Source organism: Pithys albifrons, chromosome 13 (genome assembly GCF_047495875.1).
Source record: "Pithys albifrons albifrons isolate INPA30051 chromosome 13, PitAlb_v1, whole genome shotgun sequence".
Classification (NCBI taxonomy): domain Eukaryota; kingdom Metazoa; phylum Chordata; class Aves; order Passeriformes; family Thamnophilidae; genus Pithys; species Pithys albifrons.
In genome coordinates, this window is record NC_092470.1 from 7,010,864 (window position 1) to 7,027,312 (window position 16,449).

The window sequence follows — 16,449 nt, forward strand, 5'->3', positions numbered from 1 at the left end:
GTGGGTGGGTGTCTGTGCACATGCTGCATTCACACCGTGGCTCAAGTGTGTTAAGGATGACACGTCGCATTAGAGTTGGTAGTTTTTAATACTTATGGAAAAGTTGCTCAAGATTGAGACTGATTTTCGCAATGTTGACATCTCCCGTGAAAGGCTGTCCTCCCTGCTGACTATATAGATGATATACCCACGGACTGGTACAATTATTGTGGTTTAAGATTTGTGTTAGGATTTATTGAGAAATTTTTCCTTTTCTGCTACACTCTCATTGACAATTCCACCTTGACCATCAGAACAAATACCAGCTTTATAATTGTATTCTTAACTTCCACAGCCAGTCTGATTTTAATTGTTTGAAAAAAAATTAATCTTTTATCATAAAAGATGACCCATTCACTTTTTTCCTACTCAAAACTCTAGGTTTCTTTTGTATTTTTCAGAGAATTCCTATTTACTGCCTTTTTATTTTCTCTTCTTTTGCTTTTTTATTTTCTATCACATCTTTTAGTAAAATTTCCTGTTTGAGGAAACAAAATGTGATTGTTTAATACATCAAGTATTTTAAACACTGTATATGTTGATATTAATTTCGAAAGAACAGTTGCTCATCTTTAAGGCTGGGTAGAACTGTGCTGTTACAAGTAATTCCAATTAATTCTCCCATTTCTGGAGAAACACTTCTTTATTTTCTTAGATACCAATCTATCAGTTTTTTATATAAGTATGAAAGAAAAATAGATGGGTTTCCACTTTGGAAACTGAGCAGAACAGGCATGGAGATCCCCTGGGATGGAGTGCTCCTGAAATGTCTCTATTCTGTCTGTCTTTCCTTTGAATGTGTATTCCAGAAGTTCTCTGGTTCTTTCCCTCTCCACTGTCTTCTGGGAGATGCATGAAGAGAAGTTTTTTTTGGGTATCTAACAAAAAACCCAAACAAAAAACACCCAAAACCTATAACAAAAGAAACCTTCCTTCACATCATGTATTTATTTAAGATTCTGAGCAATGCAATCAACTGTAATTCCCTCTTTAAAGCCATCTTGCTGTCCCAAACAACATCAAAAAGAATGTTACCTTGAGGCAGTATTCCAGCCTGACTGGAGTAAGACAGTAGGACTCTGTTGCTGCTGATAAAGACATTCTTAGCTCCAGCAAGAAACTCTATCTGAGAGAACAGTTGGAAATAGAATTAACCTGTTAGCCTCCTGTTTGTCTCAGTGAAATATATGTTTCAAGAAGCAGGACCAGCTGTTCGGATGTTGATCTTCCCAGGTGTTGCTCATTTCCTTTGTCACTGCTTTGTCAAACCCATGCAAATGATAGCCTGGACCTGTTGAGTATGAATTCATATGGCACTGATGATCTTACAGAAATTCAGGGATTGCCAGAGACGGGCACTAGGAGTGTTAACATTACTGCATTGAGGCAAAAGTCATATTTTCTTTCTTCTGTTTTCCTACTTAATAATTTACTGTAAAGCACTTCTGTTCTCAGCTGCGCAGCGTGACAGCCACAGGTTGTAGAACATAGCTGGGTTATTACTAATACTGTGAGCCTGGCCTTGAACCATCAGCACAAAGTCATCCAAAGCCTGTTTGCTCCAGCCCCTTGGCATCCTCTGTCTCCAAGGGAATCCCAGCTGGCCTGGCCTCTGCAGCAGCCCTGCTGCCAGGATGCTGGCACAGCTGGGCTCCCTTTCCCCAGGCTGTCCTTACTGCTGGGGTGGCCTCTGCAGGCCAGTAGAGACTGGAGTGGTTTGGAACAATCACTGCAGGATTGGCTGCAGCACAAGGGGATGGTGAGCAGAAAATGATACTGACTGTGTGCAGAAGTGAAGCTGGGTTATTTCCTAAGAGACGCCTTGCCGGATGAAATACTAAAATGATCATAGTATCTGTTGTGTCTCTACCTTCCTGTATGATGGAGGCCTTTGCTTTTGAAAATTCTTCTGCTTTCCTAAGCCCAGTGCAAGCTTCTGTACCACAGTTAATTTTCCACCCCCACACACACTGCCCCTTGGCAAAAGACTGTGGACTCAAGGTCAGTGTTTTAATCTTACTTGCATAATAAGTTATTTCCATCTTGTGTTAGCAGGTCCCTCGTGGCTTTCAAGCCTGTCGTATTGCATAACTTTCAGATTCTTTGGTGGTGACTGTAAAAACAGAATGAGAACAAAAAATGTTATATGAAAATGGAATTATTAGAATGACAAACCTAATAGTTTTACTTAATTTGCAAAATCCACAGTAAAACCTTTCTTTACAAAGGAGATTACTGCTCCTATTAGATATATGGAAAATGGATTTCAAAATGTAATTCACTCTAGACATGGTTTTTATATTGTAGAACAGTGTTCAATGTTCACTAAACGGATGATACTGGAAATTCATGTCAGGCTATTAAAAAAATAATGCCTGTGTTTTCCCAATATGTACAGTTAGTGGAAAGTTTTGGGCATATTTCTTACTGTACTGTACTTTATATAAAAGCTGTAATTTTAGCAGACTTCCATAAAGCAATTAAAGAGGACTGGACATTTGTGACTGAGATAAGCTCACATTGATAACATGGTAGAATGAAATTGGGTGGCTTCCAAGGCAAATAGGTTTGACAGCAACAGCAATCCTCTACAGCAAACAATATGTTTGTATCATTTAGCAGCAAGTGGAAAAGTTCTTTGCCTGCTTCCAGGCAGCTGACAAAGAACTGCTCAGCTTTTTTTTTTTCAGTAAAATTCAAAATACAGTTTATATGTCATAAAATTTGATATACCTAGTCTTTGAAGAGGATATTCACATTTTCAGCCTTTGAAAGTTCATTCACGTGTGATTCAGTCAGGCCTGAGGAACCAGGACTGCCCAGGAAGTTGGAGGTACCTACAATTAGAAGCCTAGTTTAAAAAGTTTCAGTGCTCCCCGTTTTAGCTTAGTGCTCTCAGCAGAGTTTTTGTATGACTGAAGTGTGTTAAGAAATGATGGTGAGTCACTGGAATGAGTATGGGAATGCTAAAAGAAAGCTGATGGTTCTCTGATGGTTCCCAGTGGCATGGGAAGGGAGCTCTGCCCAGCCTTGAAGAGCTGAGTTCCCATTAGCACAGCCTTGGTTTTGCTAAAATGCATGGAGCATACCATGCAAGAAGAGCAAACAGGAATGAGGAGATAGTGAAAAAATATCACAGCATTTAGACAAAAAATATCCAAGCATGTAGATAACTTATAGAGAGGCACACATGGAAAAGTAATAAGGGCATGCAACAAGGATAAGAGAGAAAACACATCTTGAAAGGAAGTATCATTCATGAACTAGGTTTTAGTGCTTCTGATTCTCTGTTTTGGTGATAGAGAAGACAAAACCACAATTTCACATAGAATGTAGGATGATTACAGCTGCCACCTTCTCTGTGTTCAGAAGCAACTGGCTTTTGTGGTGGAGTGGCAAAACTTCTGTGCCCACATCTGTAAGCACGATGTGCACCTTGTATCTGGTTCTTAGGGACAGAAAGAAAAAAGTTAGAGTTATTACCAGAATAATAAAATAGCTAAAGCATTCTTGCATAAATAGTGCAAGTTTCAAGAAATACAATAATATGGAAAGTGCTTCCCTAAAGCTTTTATTTTTATTTTTGTATTTGGAAAAGAAATGAGAGGAAAGATTTGCAGAGGAAATAATCCAAGAATCATCGACTTCTCACATGGCTGTAGCTCTGTGGTCTTTATTCTGCTGCCAGCAGCTGACGTGCAAGTCTGCAGTGCTGCTTTGTACCCTGGATAGGCTCACTTTGCATTTCCAGGCCTGTGAGCAATGGAAAGGAAGAGTCTATCGTTTAATGTCAAACCAGAATTTCCTTTCTGAAAGTATTTCTTTTGCCCCCTCTCCCAGATGGCTTTGACCAGGCAAATGTAGGTCACCCAGCTGGCAGATCTACAATTAATCTTTAAAGGGACAATTCAATTGTTATTCCCCTACCCAATTTAAACATCTTTAACTGCCTGTCATGATGCAATTTCTGTGACCTGTTCTAGTAAGTTCCAGTTCCTAGAAGTGGGCAAATGTGTGATTGCTGGGTCTTCAGGTTCAAGGAGGCATTATTTTCTCAAGTTGTGAGGCTTTATATTTATTGGCATGAGTGTTTGCTTTTCTTACTACCTGGAACGAAACCCAGCTCAAGTACTCAGCCATCCCTCCTTTCATTACTTCTCTCATAGAATGAAAATGTGGTGCCTTTAACCCCAAACCCAGTATGGTTATAAAAGCTTATTGGGGTTTGGTGTGTGTACAGAAGGAAGACAGAGAGAGAAGGATTGGATCCCTTTCTGAGGATTAAGTTTTCCAGAAAAAGATCTAAGAGCTGTGGTGGTAATCAAATAATTCATTTTGGTAGCACTTGGGGGATTTAAGGCCATGAGAAGAAGATGTTTATTTTCCTTCTGAATAAAATTCCAAACAGATCCTAATAGCAATAATGATTACATGAGGTATTTCCTCACAAAGTGAGTAGCTGGCTGGGGTGGTTGTGACCTCGGGTTGGCTTTCTGCTGTTGCACTTCTCATCTGGCTATTAATCCCTCTAGGTCTCACTTATTACTGAGTTAATATAAATTTTTATTATGCTACTGTGATCATACTTTGAATGGTATTACCAAAATTAAAACCCTAACATGGTGCTATAATTTCAAGGCACACAAGAAGCTTTCTCAGTCTTGGTGCTGAACATCTCAACCCTTCCTGGGCTGGTCTGACCAAAGGAGGGGAAGGGAGAACACTCTGGTGCTCAGTCAGGTGGAGATAATGCATTTTAGCAGTGAATTATTGCCCAGTCAGTAAGAGGCAGAAACACAAAAATTCCCTTCACATAGGTAATGCATCTCAACAGAACTATGAGGTTATTTGCACTGAATTGCTGCTGGTTTACTTGCCAACTGCATGGTTATGTTATTCAGTCAAATCTTAAAGATGAAGCTAAGAATTTTCTGGGATCAGAGGTATTATTGAACTCTGGAAAAAGGACTGCAGTACTGGGGTTCAAATTTTGGAATCTCAGTGCTGAGCAACATAAATGAGGTTATGTAGCACTTTCTGGGAGATCAGTAAAACCAAATATAGTTAAGTTATTTTACTGGCCATGTTGGAACTGTGCTAAACTGGGGTATTAGTGGCGATCTCTGAGGGTGGAAAATTTTATTTAAGGTAGTCTACATCCCATTAATTGAACCTATTCCCAAGAGGCAGTTTATTTAGTGAGCTTATTCATTAATTCTACTTTCTCACAAAAATGTAAATATTTTTGCCCCTAATATGATGTAGAAATGAGAGTGTTTGCGGTATAATGTGGTATAATCCATTTGTCCTGCAGAAGAAGCACTTTTTAGGTATGGCTGGTTACTCTGTGAATTCTAGCAGCTGAAATTTTTAGGACATAGTAGTAACAGAATAATTTTAATACTCCTATGCCTATGTGATACATGGGAAGTAGTGCATACCCACAAATCATGGTGTGGTTACCACAGTTACCAGAAATGTAAACCAAACTGGTTAGTTCCACTGTTTTAGTTAACCATAATGAAAACCAGTAAGATGAAATGACTGCCTGCACTGAATGAACTCACTGCAAGGTGCTGATGAAGTGTGAGCAAGATGCTCCAGTGTGGCAGAAGCAGCTTGTGCTGCTGGCCCTGCTTTCCAGGGGGTGATGCCCTCTCAGAAGGGCTGGGTTGGCTCTCGTGCCCAGACATTTGACAGAGAGCTCTGATCTCTACCCCAAGGCCAGTTTGTAGGTCAGTGAACAGACAGCCATGCATGGTCATAATATGAAACAGTCAAAGATCTTTCCTCTTTCATTCATGGTGATTTTCTCCAGATTGTTTTAGAGCTGGTAAAAAGTGAGGCCCCGGAATGCAGAGCTGCACAGGGCTCTGCTGCAGTGCTGGGAGGGGACACAGGGTGGCTTTGATGGGAATCAACAGGACTGTTGAGAGCTCTCCCTCTTGAGTAGGTGGAAATGAATTCCCAGATCCAGGAAATCGTTTTTGTTAAAAATGATTCTTGTGAAAGAATTCACTAAAATACTGAGGTGTCAACTCAACAACAATAATGAACAGGGTGACACAGTTTATTTTGTGATTTACACTTAAGAAAAAGCGGAAAGATTCATGGTGGACAGTTTTTAAAGTAAGCCTTGTTAACTGTGTGCCTAAGAATATATAAAACATGAAAGAAAATTAAAAGCAGTAGGAGGGCTGGAGAGTAAATGATTGACTAGGACAGTTGTAGGCCAGTTACAGTTTTGAATTATGGAGGAAATGCCAGGGGTTAAAAATATGTATCTGTAATTATTTTAAGGATACTGTTTAGGACTAAAGGAAAAACACAGTATATTAAAAAATAAACGGCCATGCCTATTTTGTTAATAGAAACATACCATTAAGACAAGCTTTTTTTCCATTTTGTGTCTGCAAGGACTTTTCTATCTCCCTTTATTTTTTTAATTATATTTTAAATATTGGAGTGATATTTCAATAGCCTCATTGCTGACAGGAGTAGCTAATAAGTTACTTTTAGTTCTTCAGAAACAAATGCAAGGCAACTCTATATTAAATACTTGAACTGTAGGGAAATGGGTGGTGTCATTTAGAACCTGTCAATTAATTATAGTAATGTAGTGCTGCTAAAAAGATACTTCGCTGTGATCTAAAATACTAAGTTGAATCTTGTTATACTTATCCACAGAAATAGATTTAATTAAGTTGGAATGTATGTAATTGATTTAATTATAGAGGATTTTGCCTACTAACAAGCAGTCCTGTTAAAACCATGAGTAGTAGGGCTTAGATTTAAGCCAAAGAGCTTTGATAAGGATCTAAGGGGACTGAACTCCTTTAGAACTAATTTTTTACATGAATTCAAAGAACTGCCAATTTGGAGCATTGTTTGAAATAGAAATTAATAACTGCAAGGCAAAAGCACAGATCAGTGTAATTTGAAAGACATTTTGCAGTGGTAAATAATGTGGAATATTGCTTGGGAAATAAAGCTATAAATCATATTTGTAACCTCTCTTCTGTCTTTTCCTCCACTTTGTCTTGCATGTAGAGCCTCTGCTTCTGGTGAGACATCACTGTTACGTTCAGCTTGAGTAGGTGGCAGCAATGGATTGATTGCTGTGATGATGGGACAAAAATCCAGCCAGCAACACTTCAGGGAACAGATCATAGGGCAGCTCCTTAGTTCCCAGTGGGAATAATAGATGAGAATCTGGAGAATGTTTTGGTCCTGGGCACCCAGAGCTGGGTCAGCCTATGGGTGCAGTCAGACCAGGCTCACAGGAGATGAGTTTCCTTAGCATGTTAGAGGACTGACGTGTTAATTCCAAGATTCCTGGTAAAGGAAGATTTTGACATTTTTGGCAAAAGCTTCAAACTTGACCAAACTCTCAACAGTTTAAGAGAAAGGTCTAAATGTTGGTTTCACACCTATCTGATGGTCTGTGGTGAGATTGTTTTGTCTTTCATTAGTGTGGTTGTTGGGACTGGGCAGACAGGGAAGGAAACCATTCTCCTCTGCTTGTGGAATTATTTCTGCTGATAGACAAGAGAAAATCTTGAAAAAATATCAGAAATTGTGCAGTTTTTTCTTCTCATCCCCTGTGAATCTGGTGGCTGAAGGCTGTTACAATCCCAGAATGTTACATTACTCCTTGGGACACAGGGAAAGGTTGTGCATTAAAAACGTGGGAAATGGGCAGTTTCTTCAGTTTGATTCTAGGAAAACTTTCCAACAGTGCTACAAGTCTTCCTTGGTGTCTTAAATGAGTGTTTTTGCTAATGTTCACCCTTGCAGTTTTTCATTTACAAGAGAAGTACTTTGATACTAGGAGATAAGATGAATGAAATGCTGCAAAGCTCATGAAAATACATTCTTTATTCTGTCAGACATCAGAAGAAAAAGCAAACGAGTTATGCTGCAGTTGGAAGTGAGCCAGGGCACCTCTGTTTGGAGAACAGTGGGGGAAATGTAAGGAGAAAGGAAGTGATGGAAAAAGGGAAAAAATTAAAAAGATATGTTGGAGAGAGGCTTTGTAAAGGGCACTTCAGAGAAGAGGTGGAGGCCCAGGAAATTTGTAATTTTACCTGTGTGTTTTAAAGACACTGTATATCCTTGGTTCAAAGAGGGTTTCTGTTCAATATAAATATCCAGCCTACCAGCTCCGAAAGTGCTTCATCCTTGAAGACCACTTGAGGTTCAAAGCATTGTTTGCAGGATGAAGTCTGTGGTAATGCATTTATTTGCTAAGGCACACGTTTGCTTATGGCTAAAATTAGAAAAATCTACTACATCAAAATTCCTTTTTGTCACTGCAAATGTGCTAAGAAAGGCCAGTTCTCCCTATTTGCAGCTGACATATCTTCAGCATGAGAGAACTTATTAAAAGTTGGGCTGCTAAGAATACTAGCTAATAATAATAATAATAATTTTAAAATGCTTGCTACAACCTTTATATTAATAGCACAAAACCTAATTTTCATACTTGTCTGGGCAAATGTATTTTTGAATCACAGAATATATTTAGGTTGGCTTAAGTTCAAAGGGGCTCATGATTTTTGTTATCAAAGTGCTAAACAGATTTGTCTGAACAATCAGGGAGGTACTTGAGTTTATGAGAATTATACCCAAAGAAAGGGGTTTGCCAGGTCTGCAGAAACAGCTGTTGTGCCTCTGCTTGAGATGAACACGATAGATCAGAGATGTCTGCTGGCTGTGGTCTGACATGAAACACTGAATGCTTTTCTACATCTATTTTTCTGTTAGGCAGCAATTTGCCTTTAGATGATAACTCTATTCCTGGTGACATTTTTTCCCACTTTTCATCCTAACTGACTGCAAACGTTGTTGACTAGTTCTTTTCCTCTTCTTATTCTTTCTTCTTCAGTCCAGTGAACAACTGAAAAACTCTTTATTATTAAGTGTTTGTTTGATATACTACACAGTTTAGCCAGAGAGATTACCAGTTGATGGAGCTGGTGAGATTTAGTTTTCTTTGCTTTTTGATACTTCTTCCTTTCCATTGTTTCTAATTATATGGAAGGATATTTAGGGCCTTTTCTCATGCAAACTACTGGAGGCTATCATTGATTGATATCTTTTTATCAGAAGTAATTAAATAAAAGGCTTGTCCTGCATTAAATAGCTTTATTAATGTGTATTCATCAGGAGTAGTGAAAATCTGACTGACAAAATTCTGCTGCTGAAAGCCCATATGTAAAATTAACTGCCTTGGCATAAGTGACACCTGGGAACATGTTGTTTCTTTACCTGATTGGCTGAACTAGGAGGAGGAACTTCTGTCTGAGTGATCCAGATGTAGGATATGAACATGACTGTCCCCAGTCCTAAACAGTCTCTGCACATCTGAGGACTCTGTGGACCCTGAGAAGGAAGTACACCTGACAAACCTGATGAATTTCTGCCTATCAACGTTAATTTACCGGCAATGGAAAATCAGCGTGGCTGTTTTGCTAACAGTCATGTTTGGTTCAGCTGGAAAGGGGAGTGCTTTTGGAAAGATTGATGGGGAAGGTAATTGGTAACTTCCTCAAGGGCTCCAGCTTGTGCAAAAAGCACTGGATTTACACGAGTGGGAACACTGGGTAATCCTGCAGAGTAAAGTCCCAGGCTTCTTCCTGTCACCTGTGTTTCAAACAGTTGGTGTTTTCTTCCCTCTGGGAGTTGAGGTTCTTGTGATTTTTAACTGTTTATTGTCTAGTTAAATGAAAAGTGAAGTGTTACTTTAACTGCTTCAGTTCTGAGTGTGATAATGCTTGTACCTCAGGGCCAGTGGTTGACTTCGCATTGGAATTCAACCTGCAATCATTCTCGTGGTTGGTGCTCCAATTCATAGTTTCAATACCTAAGTAAATCCATCTAGAAACAATATCAGCTCTGCAGGGACTGTGTTTATCAGGAGGAACATAAGCATTATTCATTATTATTGTTTTCATACAGACTATATGAAGAGTTTGCATTGATACAGTCATATCCTTGATCTGCATGTGATGCAGCACATTGCAGGTTTTGGAAATGTATTAGACTCCTTTCTAAATTCAAGAATTCTAGGAATTGTGCTATGGGAAGAATATGGGGCTCATTTCTACCAAACTCTTGTAATTATTTCTATTGATACTGGGGAACCATGGACAGAGTCTAACACCATGTTGGGAAAGCTTTGTCAAAGTTGTCTAGAATTTCGAGCCTGAAACTCAGGTCTTGCTCAAGTTGAATTTTCAGTTTGTCTGAGAGTTGGTGACTGTGATTCATACAGTCACCTTCACTCCTGTAGCCACACACATTCAACATCTTACTGAAATGCTCTTCTTAACCATTGCTGCATTCAGGAGGGTGACTGTTGGTTTTTAGCATACCTGGATATGCAGAGACTAATGCAGTGTAGCCTCACTCTAGTTTGGGTCTGGCTAAGCAGGCACAAGGGCAGGCATGTTACTTGCTAATATCTTTTTCCTTCTTTACCTGTTGCATTAAATGAGAGTGAATCCCAACTCTGACCTAAGTCATGATAGTGTGCATTTTAAAAATAGAAAAAAAAAGGAGGAGCTTCCAAGCCATGCTGTGGAGAAGAGTGAGTTATGTGGCTTAGAGTGAATATAGGTAATCATAACGAATGACAGGTACGAAAAAGTCCTGCTGGCAACTGAAAATTCCTAACAAGCCATCAAGGCTTGAACACTTTGTATCTCCTACCAGGAGAACAAAGCTGAGTAGATTTAGCATAAAGCAAAGTGTCAAAAAGCTTGGTTTGATTTTGATCATTAAGCTAGTGGTAGATTTTTTCTGATTTTCTTTCTCCTTTCCTCTCCCTGATTCTCCTTTCCTTGCTGTTTTTTCATGGTGTACAGACCTTCATAACACTTTCTCCCTCACTGCTTCATGACATTATAAATTCTGCCTGATACTCCCCAACAATTATAAAAGTTAATTAACACTAAGCTATTTTTACAAGCCTCTTTTATTACAGTGCAGGAAACTGCATTCCTGATTTATCAGCATGTTGCCAAGTGTGAATGAAAGATGCTTAAAGGCAAAACAGTGTTCAGAAGTTTCAGTGCAGGCAATACTGGTTTAAATGAATGCATGAACACTAATAAAGGGGTTAATAATTAGAGGTTGTGTGTTACTCTCTGTTTCCAAAATTTGTATGTTGAAAGAAATACGGTGTTCCAGAATCTCCAGAAATGGTGCCTCAGTTCCTCATCGGTGGGGACTTCGCCAACATTTTCATGTTAGAGTTTAGGAAAAGAAGCCAAGCTGAGACAGGGACTAACAGCAAGAATGTTGTTACTGCTTTCACTTCTTAGTGCTGTTGTTGCATGTTTGTTGCAGTGATCAACCATTTTACAACGAAAAAGCCTGATTTCCTTCAAAAGCAACGTTTTCTAATTTTTGCAAATAATTTGATGAGATTCCAGCAGGTTCTGGACACTTGCTGCCTTCAGCCATGAGTCCTTCTTTCAGACACTAGTAACTTATGTTTAGAGATACTATGCCCATTTCAGCAAGTTTTTTCCAGGCTGAAGAGTCTAGTTCATGTCATCATTTCTTGCATGTCCTTCAGTTCTTCCCAGTTCTGATTCATGATCCTTTACTGGAGATTAACAGTCAAACATGAGTCTAATTTTTGACTTTTTGTATGACCTCTCCTGGTTTGTCAGGCAGCAGTTTTTCCAGGTGGGTTGAACATCTTGATGTTCTTCTCTGGAAGAGTCTGGTGCTTGTTGCTGTGAAGAATTTGGCATTCAAAAGTCTGTGACAGAGGCATATTCCTATCCTGCCACTGCTCTGCATGTGGCTGGTTGCTCAGTTGTGAACAGCTTGTCCTTGTGTTGATGGAGAATGCAACCTGACTGTAGATGAGCAGTTCGAAAGGCCAGTTTCAGTTGACCTGGTGCCCCTTGTCCACCCTTGGAACACACTTCCCACAGTCTCTGCTCCTGCCAGTTGTTGCCAAGGTTCATGTCTCAGACGATTCAAATTTGGTGTTCTCATGTTGAGAAGAAAACCACTGTCTGTACAAATTGTTTATGGACTGGGGCAAGTGAACATAAGGAGTTGAGTCTGTTTTCCAAGATGAACCAGTTTGCTCCAAAATCTGGGATGCTTCATGAGAACTATAATGCCAAAGTGTTTTCGGACTGTAGATTATGACTAGGAATCTCAAGAAAGATTGTTCCCTTGTTTTACTCTTGCTCAGAAATCAAGAGTTATGTTAAAAATTAAAAATATCAGCAAGATAGTGGTAGTCAATTTAGTTGCCTGTTAAAACCCCAAAACACAGCAACCAATCTGTGCTCAGTTAAATCAAACTGGCTTTAGTCTAAATTTCTGAAATAATTCCCATTCATAATTTCCCTTTCTTTCCTCTTCTATTTACTTACAGGAAGCCTTTTTTTCCCTGCCTTAATGCCAAAAGCCATTACACTACTTTGCTCTGCTCTAACCACCAAAGCCCTGCCTCAACAATGACTATCACGGGCAGAGCCGATTAAGGGGATAAACAGTTCAAGAGTGCTGGTCGCTTATCTGCCAGGGCAACTCAGCACTCTTGTTCACACATCTCGAGCCAGGAAGATTGATTAAAAGCCCCACGTGGCCACAAGGCTAGAATGTGAAGTAAATGACTTCCAGGGTTCCCATGTAACCAGTCTTGGGAGAATAGACGACTTGGGAAGAAAACAAACCCAAGAAAAAAACAATCCCAAAGAAAGGTCCCTTTGATCTGGTGTCTGTCTGACATCTGTAACACTTCAGTTTCTTGAAAAGAAGTATGACACTTTATAACTGCTGGTTTTAACTGCTGCTCAAGTCTATTTTGTATATATATTAAAATATAAGTATATTTTATGGACAGAAAGAAAATTACTTTCCTTTAATGGTGTCTCCCTTCCTGAGCTGCAAAGGTTACCCAAAATAGCTGTATTCACACATTGCTCTGAACTGGAAGAAATCCTTTTTGCCAAGTTATTTTTCAGACTGCAGTGTTAGAAATCAAGGCATTGAACTGCAGAGGTTGACAAGAAAAGCAGAGGCAAGTGAGCCTGTTGCTTGCAGATAAAATTTCAGGGTTAACTCTCTTAAATGGGAAGACCCAAATGTGGCATTACTGATGTTGTGACTCTTCACTTGTGATTTGGAACTGAGTCTTTAGACTGAGTCCACTGTGTTGCTGGGAGAGTGCTGGGCATAGCAGCAGTTTGAGAGTGCTGATACAGGTGTAACGTGGCTCAAGGCACAGGGTCTTCAGTGAGAGCAGACCTGAACCTTCTGTGTTTAGTGACTGGAGCTGTCAGTGCTTGGGAATGTTTTAGTAATGTACAGTGAAAGGTGGGCTTTTATCCTGACAACAAACTGGGTGGCCATGACTTAGTAATTAAATGTATTAGTAATCTACGCTTTGTATATTTGGGGGAAAAAAGGGGTAAATCTGCTGGCCAGAGAAGAGTATATCATCTGTGTACCAGAATAAGAATATTTTCCTGCATTTGTCACCTTTTCCAGAGATCTTTCAGTAATATTCTGGTGTTCCTTATCATTTTCTGTTTCCATTTTTATTTCTTAAGTAGCAAATGAAGCAGAACCACAGGAGGACTCCTGAATGGACACAAAATGTTTAATGATCTTTGCCATACTGAGTTCAAATGTTCTTCTGTTGTTACATGACAGCAGGAAATCCCTATTGCGGATTTGAGTATCTCAAGCACTTCTGGAACATGGTTAGGAATTTTAGGAGTACACAGCTTTGATTCTCTGAATTTTCATTTTAGAGGAGAGTCCTAGGGATTAAAAGAATATCAACCACCTCACTCCAAACTGTTTATACCACACCTTACCCTTTGCCTTTGCGAGCTGACACCAGGTGACTTCCCATGTAACTGTTGGCCAAGGAGGACCCAGGATTTAGTTCAACCAATAGACTTCTTCAGAGAATCCCAATACATCAAGTATGGCTACATCTTGAACATATTTTCTAGAAAATAGGTTGAAATTTCTGGTTACCTGTTGCTTTGCAGTGAGCAACTCTGACAAATAACAGGTCACGTAAATAGCTGACTGTTCCTTCACTTATGATCTCAGTAACTGTTTTCTATCTCTTTCTCTGTTTTCAGAAGCAGAAACAGAAATCCTATTGGTCCAGGAAAGTATGGCTATGGAAAAGTGCCATACATTTTACCTTTACAAACTGATACTGGCCAGCAGCCTCAGAAGCTCCGGAGGCAGCGACAATCGTCGAGGGCCCACGGATTCCACCAGAGCCCGAGTGTGCTGAGCCCTTACAGTCCTGCACTCCAGCATGGGAGTCTTTATCAAGAAGCAAACGGGCCCCAGGCAGGACATCAAGTGCTGGGACCTTCAGTTTATCAGTCCCCATCCTTTCCCGCGTCTCCAGGTCTGTTCCACGGCAGCGACTCAGCCCAGCACAGCCCTGGGTCACTGCAGGCTCTGCAGGGGCAGCCGCAGCCGCAAAGAGCCACAGCCATCGTGTGCATTGGCACCTACAAGCAATATAAACTCTGCAACACCAATGTAAGTCTGTTTGGCCTGTGCTCAAGGTGTTGGACAGCTAAGGGATTTCTCTAGTGTGTGAAATGTTCATATAATCATTAGGTTATGTTGGACATTGTGTTTTATTAATTTAATGAAATTTTTTGTGAGTGTCTTGGGGAATGCTGAAAGTAGATCCATAATGCTATAGTTACTTAATACCATACCCTCAAGGATTTTAGCAGTCCCTTAACATACCAATATGTATAGTTTTAATTTGATGGAAAGAGAAGCCGGTCTTTTTGGTGCTGAAACCTGGGAACATGAGGAATTTGAGATGAGAATAGTAACTGAGAGGGAGGTAGTGAGCAAAATATGAGTTGAGCAATGTTAAAGAGGGGAATGATTGTGTAGAAATTTTGTTGTAATTATGATGAATGGACAAGAAATGGACTTTGTGTAAATTGTCCAGTGTTTTTCAGTGTTCTGATGACGTTATTCAGATTTTTCTTGGAGCCGGGGTGGTGGTGGGGTGCAGTTTTTTTTTTTTTGTTGGTTGGTTGGTTGGTTGGTTGGTTTTGTTGATGTTGAAGGTTGTGTGATGAATGTGGATTTTAATGGTACTTCTCAAATATGTGATTCACAGAGGCTAGCAGTAGAGTGTGTTGGATCTGCATGGCCAGGTTTTGGTAGTGGGAGTGGCTACAAGGGTGGCTTCTGTCAGAAGCTGCTGAAAGCTTCCCCCATGTCTAACAGAGCCAATGACAGCGGGCTCCAGAATGGACCCACTGCTGGCCAAGGCTGAGCCCATCAGTGATGGTGGTAACACCCCTGTGATGACACATGTAAGAAGGAAAAAAAGGTTTGCACAGATGTAATGGCATTTGGAGAAGAGAGGAACAGCTCTGCAGACACCAAGGCCAGTGCAGAAGGAGAGGCAGGAGGTGCTCCAGGCGCCAGAGCTGAGGCTCCCTGCAGCCTGTGGTGCAGCCTGTGGTGAGGCAGCTGTGCCCCTGCAGCCCATGGGGGTTCCTGGGGGAGCAAATCCACCTGCAGCCCATGGAGGAGCCCATGCTGCAGCACGTGGGTGCCCAAAAGAGGGCTGTCAGCCTATGGGAAGCCCATGCTGCAGCAGGGTCCTGGCAGAGACCTGTGGAGAGAGGAGCCCACACTAGAGCAAGTTTTCTTAGCAGGACTTGGGATCCCCTGGGGACCCACACTGGAGCAACCTGTGCCTAAAGAACTGCATCCCGTGGAAAGGGACCCACTTGAGGGCAGTTCATGGAGACCTGTAGCCAATGGGAAGGACTCCTGCTGAAGAAGTTCATGGAGAACTGTGTCCTGTGGGAGGGACCCCATGCTGAAGCAGATGAAAGGCTGCTCTCCCTGAGCACTGGCAAAACCAGCCTGTGATGAGCTGAACATAAGCCCCATTCCCATCTCCCTGCACTGCTGGGGGAGAGGAGGTAGAGCCTGGGAAGGAGAGAAGGTGATTCTGAGATTTGTTATCCTACTCTGATTTGGACTGGTAATAAATTCAATTAATGTCCACAAGTCCAGTCTGGTTTGCCCATGATGGTAATGGGTGAGTGACCTTTCCCTCTCCTTATCTCAGCTCACCAGTGTTTTGTTACATTTTTCCTCCCTTATCCAGTTGTAAAGGGCAGGGATAGAGTGACTTTAGTGGGTTCCTGCCATCTAGCCACAGTCAAACCATCACAGTCACAGACAGGTTTAATGTTTTGCCAGGAAAGAAATGGGAAAATGGAGTTGGGGTAGACCATGTTATGAAGGCTGCCTGCTTCTCAATCCCGTAGAACAGGGTTATCCTTTTGCAAGTGCTTGTCATGTCTAACTGGCATTTAGAGCCAGCACCCAGTAGCCCAGACCTCTCCAGGATCT

General features: G+C 40.7%; 1 protein-coding gene across 3 annotated transcripts in view; it reads left to right on the forward strand.

The window, feature by feature from the left end:
- Positions 1–16,449, forward strand: part of THSD4 (thrombospondin type 1 domain containing 4) — a 249,614-nt gene that overhangs the window by 36,025 nt on the left and 197,140 nt on the right. For all 3 annotated transcript variants that reach the window (XM_071568247.1, XM_071568248.1, XM_071568249.1), the window contains exon 5: positions 14,172–14,589. In XM_071568247.1, coding sequence (XP_071424348.1) covers positions 14,172–14,589 — 418 coding nt within the window. The remainder of the gene's footprint in view (positions 1–14,171; positions 14,590–16,449) is intronic.